General features: G+C 38.6%; 2 protein-coding genes across 3 annotated transcripts in view; one reads left to right on the plus strand and one right to left on the minus strand.

The window, feature by feature from the left end:
- The window catches only part of phf21b (PHD finger protein 21B), a 40461-nt gene extending 38894 nt beyond the window's left edge, over positions 1 to 1567 (minus strand). For both annotated transcript variants that reach the window (XM_072453917.1, XM_072453916.1), the window contains exon 1: positions 1232 to 1567. In XM_072453917.1, coding sequence (XP_072310018.1) covers positions 1232 to 1285 — 54 coding nt within the window. In that variant the 5' untranslated portion in view covers positions 1286 to 1567. The remainder of the gene's footprint in view (positions 1 to 1231) is intronic.
- Positions 1568 to 6051: 4484 nt separating this feature from the next.
- Positions 6052 to 10148, plus strand: nup50 (nucleoporin 50). The gene is made up of 8 exons (XM_072453921.1): positions 6052 to 6204; positions 6829 to 6905; positions 7038 to 7121; positions 7462 to 7651; positions 7782 to 8405; positions 8622 to 8706; positions 8812 to 8930; positions 9210 to 10148. The coding sequence occupies exons 2-8, from the start codon at positions 6837 to 6839 to the stop codon at positions 9407 to 9409; spliced, it is 1371 nt and encodes a 456-aa protein (XP_072310022.1). The 5' UTR covers positions 6052 to 6204; positions 6829 to 6836; the 3' UTR covers positions 9410 to 10148.
- Positions 10149 to 10344: the final 196 nt, after the last annotated feature.

The raw sequence follows: 10344 nt of genomic DNA on the forward strand, positions 1-10344 counted from the left end.
CCGTCTGATTTCAGACAGAACAGCTCCAGAGACGAGCTTCTGTTGCTTCGAAGTTAATGTAGGACACCCATGTTAAAATGAGGCAATAAAAAAGTGAAAGCGTGATCGTGGGCGAATCACAATCACAGACTGAATCACGTGACCTCCAAGAAATAACGCAGGCCGATTAAGTATAAAGTAACAAAACCCTCGCGATGCAACACACTTTACACATCTTGGTATCAATAATAACTCACATATAAACTGAGATGGCCGAACATCACTTTTAAAGTCTTGACGGGATAGTTAGCTATTTTCCTTTTATCAACCCAACCTTACTCTCCAGAAATATGTCGACCAACTCAAAATGGACGCTAAAATGTTCAACCAGTTCAATGTTCATTGCACAACTTTCACAGCCTGAGATACAAAACGGAGTCAGAACGCAAAGCCATAAGAGCAACACGTCAAATCTAAGGAAGGATGCTTTTCCTATGACTTAAATCTCTGATACGACAACAGACAGAATGTAAGTAAAGATAGGCTGATATATGGAGTTGTTTTGACAAAAAGAAGCTTCAAGCGTGAGCCCTCTATCACTCAAGCGAAGCAATGTAATGAAATGTCAGTTTAACACGAGGAAACTTACCAGGCCAATATGATGTAAAGTAATTATGTACAACTCGTAAATGCGCAAAATGCTCCTAAATGTTGTAGTATCAATAAAAGAAACCGTGACGCTGAGTCCAAGAGATTTGAGCTGATAAAGTTTCTGCATACTCCCCAATTCATTGCCCCGTTTGAAACCTCGATGGAGGATAACAAACACAAATGGCGTAAGATGACTTAATTTGTGCAACTAGTTACACGACACGAGCATACCAAGGTTATGAAAGTCCATCAAGTTACTTAGACTACGTAAGGTACGAACAAAGCGATGATTTTAACCACAACGATCCATTTCTAGCCCCTCATAAATATTCAGGTCGCGTCCCGATCACCACAACACCGCCGCATCATTACTCCAGATTATTGTTGCTCGAGAAAAGAACAGCGATAGATAGACAAAGTAGAGTGAAAAGTACACTTGATGAGACGTGGAGGGTCGTCGTGACACCGACAGACATTATAAGACATTTTAAGCGGTATGTCGCATAGTTATTCAGCCGGAGTGTTCAGCTCTCATCCCGTCAGATATCTGCTCTCACTTGCTCACGCCAATAAGGATAGAATAACACGATGTTTCATTTACCTGATGACATTGGATTTCTACTTTCAACGCCTCTTGTAGGCCCTGTAGTTCCATGTTCCGGATAGAAAATCACTTTTCTCCCACTTTCGATGCGATCGTTACAAAGTTAAAGTGAATTGAAGATTTTTAAAGCGACAATAACAATTGAAAGAAGAACTACTCCGACTGCAAGGCAAGTTCTCGCTTCTTTTACAAGCTAGGACGGATCACCCACTTTCCGCCTGTCTCAAAAAGTGATCCAAACAGAGCAAACATGTCTTCGGCCGCGCGCATATCCTTTCATATTTACGTCCGTAAGCCGGAGAGTCCGTTGGAAAAGTAAGTTGGCTTCTTATTTGGTCAATTTAAGTTGAAAAACGGGAACTATATTTTGTCTGAGTCCGCGGCTTGATTTCACTTTGCCTGGAGAAAAGTAGCGCTTTGGCTGTCAATGGTAATTCTCAAGTTCCCGGATGGAGCCCAGAGCTTTGACTGCGCATGCGCAATGAGAACATTTCAAAAGTATCCAACATTGTCCATATGGATCACACTGTCTATAATTTAGAACACAATATATAACACAACGCAGCTGTCATAAAACATTGCTGTCCACGATGAATTCATTTAGGTTTAGAATGTTTACATAGTCATATTAAAAGTTAGAATACATGTTTATAACCCTGAAAGAAGCGTGATTTTTTATTTTTTTTATTTATAAAGTGTTAGATATTGTCCATTAGCTCAACTAACACACACATGCATGTGAATAAAGACGCATCTTCTGACAGAGCCTTTAATAGTCTACATCGTCTATAATATTTTTTTGTTATAGTTTAGGATTGATAACAAAGAACCCTGATCATAACTTATAAAGTGCGACATTCAAATACAAAATCTGATAAATAGCTAACTGTGGCATTTATGTTCACCAAATCTCTCCTCTCCCTTCTTTTGACAGCTTGACCACTGATAGCACCCCTTCTTGCACTGCCCACCTCGGCCCACAAGAGTCATTGCTATTGGCCAGTCTTCCCAGAGGGACGAGGGACATGGGAGTGTAGACCTATGAGGAGTTGAACAAGAGATGACGTAACTGAATGACAGAAACAGAAGCCAATGAACAGAAGCAAGGGGAGTGGTTTTACGCAGCAATGTGTGATCTGAGAGTTGATGGGATTGAGAAACATTGCTGTGAATTAGAAAACAATTCCCAAAACAATATGCTTACTTAATACATTTAAGACTGTAATAAAATGATACAGTCAAAACGCGTTCCACAGCATAGGGCGTGATCAAAGTAGCACCATGGACAGAGCCAATAACCAGGCCTCCTATGTTCTCTTGGAACTTTATGGTAAAATTATGGTGAACTAAGCCATAAATCCTAAAAATAAAGTTACAGATGGGGGACAGCTTGCACCGCTGACAGAAAGTAGTCCCCCGCTCACCCACCCCCCTCTTTTCTCTGCCTCTCTTTGCTCACTGCCTGCTCGAACCCTCCCCCACACAATCCAGGTCTGCTGCTACATCAGCTGCTAGTTTTCATTTCACGGCTCAACGGTGAAACTCCTGAAGTCTTCTCTGTGGTGGCTTTTGGGTTCAAGATGCAAGGGTTTTAAGCTGCACTTGTCCTAAATACACACATGTCAGATTACTGACTTTTTATTTTACTATATCATATAATATTATATAGGAGGGGGGGAGTATAGCCTCCATTTAACTGGCTCAAAACCTCCTTACCCACGGACAGAGGTAATACAGAGGTTATTTTGTTCATATTTACTACTTCAATAATCAGTATTTAGCTGAGTAATATATTACACTTTGAAAAATGTTATATTATGGATTTTTTTGGCCTGCAGGCTTTATACGAGTGTGAAAATGGGAATGAGACTGGCGAATGTTGAGAGCCGGATTCAAACTCACTATATGCTATCAACTCGACCACGAGCGGCACAGTAAATAGGATTTTATTTTCAAATATCACCGTCATTATTTTTTTAAAAATAACAAATAGCTCCTCAATCACACACAATTATTTGTTTACTCTAAATGGCATCAATGTTGTTGAGATCTTTTCCAATATCAGCAGGTCTTCATCAGTGAAGCCAAGAACATACTGCTGATGAAAAGATACTCTGACATTTGTAAGGGTTGAGTCTTTGGACGAATGAGAGTTTGACACAAATGTCAGCTAAGCACAGTCTGAGAGCTGGCAGGAGACAACACTCGTTCCCCTCAATTAATTCTGCCTTTTTGCACATTATATAGTATGTGCCTTCACACATCTAAGCGTTTTAAATGCCAGTAGTAGTAGTAATGCCAATAAAATATTGGTTACATAAAATATGTGTAAAACTGAACTTTTTTTTTTTTTTTTTTTAAAGCAGTCTCTTGGAATATACACATGCTCCCATACAGATAAATGTATATTAAAATAATGTTTTGTTGGATATAAGTTTAGCTTAAAAGGTTTCACACAGATAAAGATCAGAATCAAAAAAGGTTTATTGCCATTGTCAAAGAACAGAATTCACAAACGTAAGAACTTGCCTTGGTGATACGGTGCAACATAAAACAACCTACGGTATATCAAATCAAGAAGAGCACACATTAAGCAAAACAATTTAAATCTACCATAGGATAAAAATAAAAATTGGCTTAGTATGTACACAACATTTACAGTTACATTTACAGATGTAGTGCATAAAGTGAACAGTGCAGTGAGTTATTGATTAAATTAGTGACAGGTGTTAGGAAGTGTTCATGAGTCCAACAGCAAAGGGAAAGAAACTGTTCTTGTGGCGGGAGGTTCTGGTCCGGATGGACGTAGCCTCCTGCCTGAGGGGAGTGGCTCAAAAAGTTAATGTCCCGGGTGAGAAGGGTCGGCTGTGATCCGACCTGCTCATCCCAGAGTCCTGGAGACGTACAGGTCCTGCAGAGATGGAAGTCTGCAGCCGATCACCTTCTCAGCAGAGAGCACAATGTGTTGTAGTCTCACCTCCACACGGTGATGGAGGAGGTGAGGATGGACTCAATGATGGCCGTGTAAAACTGCACCATCATCTCCGCTGGCAGCTTGGCTTTCCTCAGCTGCCGCAGGAAGTACATCCTCTGCTGGGCTTTCTAGTTGAGGGAGCTGATGGTGGGCTCCATCAGAAACATCTGTGAGAAAAGTCTTTTGAGTAAAAATATGCAGTCTTTTGCCACTGTGTATTGTGCTGCTGCCCCCACAAATGTTTTGAGATTTTTATTAGTTTCCAATATATATATATATATATATATATATATATATATATATATATATACACATACACATACACATACACATACACATACCCTAACCCCAAACATTTGTATTCATTTAATTAATTTTACATCGTCCAGATTGGCAGTGGCTGGTTTCACTCATCTCCCACCTCTCCCAAAAAGTGTAAAAGAATCCACTGCCAGTCAATTTTGTTCTTGAGTGTGTGGCCTCTTATTTCTCACTACTAATTGCTATTCACAGAGCCTATCAATTATTTCATGCTAATTATAGCCTTATTTGTAAAAGTTAATTGACATGCTGGCTGAACAGGCAATTAGAGTGAATGTGGATGAAATTTCACATGCTTCTTTAAAAAGAGCACAGCACTGTATAGAATAAGGAAAGGAAAATATGAATAATCCTTGGCAAATAAATCAATGTTTATTTTTTTTTTTTTAATGCTCTGCTTTTCTCTGTTGTCTCTGAGATTCTTGTGTCATGGTTCGGAGGGCAGAGAGTGAAATTTGTTTTTCAAACTTCCTATAAGTGATCTGTTCTTTTCTTCTGTATCTACCTCTGTATCTTCCTGCGTTGCACCAATGAAATTTCCCCATGTGGGACAATAAAGGAATATCTTATCTCTTATCTCTTATCTTAAATGAGACGCAGACAAGTGTGGTTTTGTGTGCGATGCATGTTATGGACCTGGAATATAGAAAGTAAATTCTTAGATTAGTCGATAGTCAAAACCTGCTACATGCAATTAAGAGTGGCGGTACTGTGTTTTATTTGTGTTAAAGAGATAAGAGATATTTGAGATAAAGCAACTGAATGATGTAGGTTCAATTAAGTATTCTGATTATTTTACAAGCAAATAACATATGAAAGTTAGTGCTGCAAACCCATGCATTTAAAAAATAAAAATCTAAGATAGTTAAGTCATTTTAATTGTTTCTTTTTTCTCTGACAAGTCACACCATGTTCTTTTTGACAGTTGGTCAAAGGTCTCCTGTGGCCTCTGAAGCCCACAGCTTGCTCCCCACTTTCCCGAGCACCTGTTTCTGTTTGGCAAAGCCCATTGGGATTCCAAAATCTTGGAAAATAGCCATCAATTCCTGCATCTCTTTATTCCTGCATCTCTTTATTCCTGCATCTCTTTATTCCTACAGTTCACAAGCATTTGTCTAATTCTCTGTAGTCTACAGCACATCCTAAAATTATGGTCTTTAGTATCATATATAGGTGTCATTTAGGCTATACTTTTGTATATCAAAATAACTTGATGTATTTAATTTGCCATACAATGATATACGGAGTTGGAGATAAAATGTATCTCTTTTCAACTGATCTTGAAACAGTCTTTTATCTTACACATTTTTATCAGGCCTGGCTATAATCTAAAGGAAATAATGAAAGCCACTCAATAATACTGTAAACTCGTTTGAGTTACTACAAAAGAATGAGCACACGAACATACACTTGCATCTGAGAAAATCAAACAGGAGCAAATCATGGACGTATACGAACGGACTACAACCATGAGTGTAAGACTACAAGTCCCTAAACAGGTTATTGTATCGCGCATGCTCAGTACGGGGCCGCGCAAACACATGCGGATATGCAGCGATGTAAAATGGCGGTGTGAGAGATACGAGCGGTTAGTCCAAATACAGAGCATTTCAGAGAGTCATTCTTTGCGTTAATTAATATCTATCATATTCCTGGAGTAACAATTTATGAAAAGGTATGTGATTTTCCGGTCGATGTAAACTGAAACTGTCGTCAGTGTTTAACCTCGTTCGCGTTTACCATAGACTTTAGCTTTAGCAGCTAACAGCGATACAAGCTAATGTAATTCGGCTAAAATATTGATCGCTGCGACTGTAAATCATTTCTAACACAACTGCGAATATTTAAGATTTGCGTTTATGGTCCTGTTTCTTAGATTATCTCTTAGAAATCCCACAACCATTACAGTTATAGCTACGTTCAGACATAACGCTAGCTAGAAGCAAAAAATATGCATTGTGTAAATCATGAGATGAGAAATTAGGACTGTTGTCATAGCAATTAGCAATTTTGAAAAACAAAATGGAATGTAATTTGAGTGTGAAAATGTTCTCAAAAGTTAGGTTTCATGCACAAGGATTGATTGATTGATTGATTTGGCATGACAACGAAGGCCCGTTATCATAACAATGGCACACTAAAAATCTAAATTCATATTTTGAACGAGTAAAGGTCCTCACAAAATCCATCAAAAGGAATATTTGCCTGAAACCCATGAATAGAACTATGGTAGCAATCACCAATGCTTGGATCATTCCTCAAATCCATCAAACCTATTGCCATGGATATCTGTTTAAAGTTTCAGGTATGGCCAAAAGAATTGCAGACAAAGAGTTAACCGACAGAAACTGGGATCAGGAAGAAGAGGGAGAAGAGGTCAGTAATTTAAAACCTATCATTTTTTTGTATTTTTTTTTTTTTTTAATATATACTGTATATTGGCCTTATAATAAAAATAAAAAGTAATCCATGTTTCTATTATGTTATTTTTTTTAATCTGCTTACCAGGCTGGGATGTTTTCTCTAGCGAGTGATGATGTTTTAAAGAATCGTCCTATTAAAAAGGCTAAACGCAGAAATGTTGGATCAGAGGTAAGTATTGCAGTCAATATGTTCGATCATACAAAATGTACTTTTTGGAGCTTTTAATCCCCCCCATTAAACCACTAGAAATTGTATTTAGATTCATGCATATTTGAGTAATTCTCCTGAGCATGAGGCCATTGCTCTGTCAGTCCAGGTTTCACAGCTCCCCAGATTTCTCCCCATGTCATGACCTCTGCTCTTTTCTTACTTCGTTCTGCAATTTCATTTTCTGAAACGTTGACACACATTATTCAGCAGCGTTCCGTAGTAATTTTGGCTATACTATACATTTGTGTTGTCAAACGGAGCATACAAACTGATTTCTTAATATACATATTTTTGGCAGGCAGATAGTGGCTCCTTCAAAGGTTTTAAGGGATTCTCTCTGACGCCATCAACACCAAGTACAAAACCAACTTCTTTTTCGGGCTTTGGCGATGGCAGCAGTTTCAAAGGTTTTGGAGGTTTGAGCAATGGAAACGGCGTCCCTTCTTTTGGAACTTTCTCTTCACCTCCCACTTCCACAACTGCAACTGGTACAAAATGTAGTTTTATGCAAATACACTCTATATGCTCTAACGATGCTAATCTGTTGAGAGGGGTAGGTGATACAATTTCACCCCCCTTTTGACAGTGAAATTAAAATTGCACTCTCTTTGTGTTCAGCACTCAATGGATCTGCCTCCTCTAGTGTCAGTGCTGACATCACTGCAAAACAAACCAATGGCTCTTCCCTGACACCAGCTCAAAGTGCAGGCTCCAGCAGCAGCACCGGTTATAAGGAGTACAGTCGGCAGCTCACTGCTCTTAACTGCTCTGTACGGGACTGGATCACCAAGCATGTCAATGACAGCCCGTTGTGTGATCTGAACCCCATCTTCAGGGATTATGAACGACATCTGACCAGCATTGAAAAGAATTATGGGGCTGCCGGAGCTTCTGACGTCAGCTCAGGGGAGAAGCCAGTTGTCCCAGCAGACACTCCTGCTCAATCTGCTTCTTTCAGTTCTTGCAGCAGAAGTCCAACAACAGCTTTGTTCTCATTTGGGAAGGGGCCTGATGAGTCGACCCAAAACAAAACCACCACATCTGTTCCCACAGGCGTTTCATTTAATTTTGGCCAGAAGGTGGACAGTACAGCTTTGAGTTCATTTGGATCCAAGTCCACAGCTCCCAGTTTTTCTTTTTCCTCCGGCAGTACTTCAACTCAGAGCCCCCTCTTTGGAGCAGGAAGCTCCCCACCAACTTTGTCCTTTGCGGCACCAAAAAGTGAAAACACACCACAAACAGGTATCTTGTGTTTTTTACTTGCATTAAACATTTCTGACCGTCCTGGTCATATGAATTTAGTTTAACTAAAATATGATCTGCTTAATGACAATCGAGAGTTTTTCAATGGATGAGGTAGTATTTAGCCAGGGGCTTTCCAAAGGTTCAGGGAAAATTAGGCTGTGTTTTGTTTGAACTTCAATTAAACGTTAACAAGATATTTATTCTGTCTTGTAGATGAAAATGAAGACAAGGAAACTGAAGAGCCACCCAAACCTGAAGTCAAAGAAGTGAAAGAGGAAGATGCTTTCTATTCCAAAAAGTAAGCATCAGGGGAAAAGGATGTTGTGTACCACATCATGCAATACTTCCAATGTGTACATTGACTGCAGTTCCTTGACAATTATTATTATTTTTTCAACTCAAGGTGTAAAATGTTCTACAAAAAAGATTCCGAGTTTAAGGAAAAGGGAGTGGGAACTTTGCACTTGAAACACAGTGGAGAAAACAAAACTCAGATGATAATTCGAGCTGACACCAACCTGGGTAAAATATTTTATTTATGTACATTTACTACCCCCTGTACCATGTTGATAAACATTGCACTTTGTATTTTAGTTTCTATTTAGATAATACATTTTTTCTGAATGACTGAGCAAATTTGATGGTTGTGTGTGAGAATAGCTCCACCTGCTGTTTTTTACATCTCTCTGCACAATACCAAAATGATTGGCAAATGCTTTACAAGTGAATGATTTTTAAACCTATTTAGTTATTCATTTTAAATATTGTGTGTTTCTCATTATCTGCATATTCTATTCACAGGAAACATACTACTGAACATAATTCTACAGTCATCCCAACCATGCTCCAGGGTTGGCAAGAACAATGTCATGCTTGTGTGTGTTCCCAATCCTATAATTGATGACAAAAACCCCAATACGCCGATCCCACTTCTCATACGTGTCAAGACGGAGGAAGATGCCAATGAGCTTCTGAAACTCTTGGAAGAGAAAAAAGGCTAAACCTTTCTCAATCACCTTTTAGTACATCTCACCACCTCTGCCCAGACCCTTCCTGGAGTCAAACCCCACCGGTCTCACATACATTGACCTAACCAGTTGTTTTTATAACATGCACATTTGAACTGAGTTCATCTTCAGTAATTTGATGGTTATACTGTGAAATGTTTGTTTTTGATATATCACAAATTCTCAAGTAGGCTCTGATATTTAATCACGGCTACATTCCAATTGCTGCTGTTTTATTACAAATTTGACAGTTTATTTTTTTGCCCCTTGTTTTGATTTCACCGTTTTGTCAAAGGCGGTAAATTGACTTGAGGGTAAGTGTATATCCATACAAATTATTGTACAAAGAGTTGAAATGTTTCCAATTTTGAAGAAGCTGAATCTTCAAGTAACAGTCTGTTCAATTTGGTTTTACAAATGAAATACCTGCAGTGACGGCACATTTTTATAATGAAAGTAGAGTTATTTAATTTGGAGCGTCTCAATGTTTTTTTGCTCTGGGAACTATTTATTGCAACAGGTTTTGTCTGTTATCTCAATGATTGACCCCGTGTGTATGTGTCCCCATTGAGCTTTTATGAAACGACATATAAGTGCCACATTTTACTTACAATCTGTGGTTATTCAAGTGTCCTTTGTGTGGCTATCATACTGGCCTTAATCGAGAGGTGTGCTGTCATCGTCATAACAATTGTGAACACATTCATTGAGGAATAAAAGAAGAGGAAATATCCATCGACTACCTTTGTGGTTTTTCCAGGAAAAAATTACATTGTTATAAACACAAAGTTAAAATCTTTAATCTTTAATAGTAGAACTTTGCATAGGGTCACACTCAGTTTCATCACCAGCAAATCTTTTGTTCATATGTTGAACATAAATATTAAATCACTTTCGGCCATGTTTTTCTGAACCAAAAAGAGATCTGT

Source organism: Eucyclogobius newberryi, unplaced genomic scaffold (assembly GCF_026437365.1).
Source record: "Eucyclogobius newberryi isolate DKJ021-1_F unplaced genomic scaffold, fEucNew1.0.hap1 SCAF_2, whole genome shotgun sequence".
In the NCBI taxonomy this organism is placed as follows: Eukaryota; Metazoa; Chordata; class Actinopteri; order Gobiiformes; family Gobiidae; genus Eucyclogobius; species Eucyclogobius newberryi.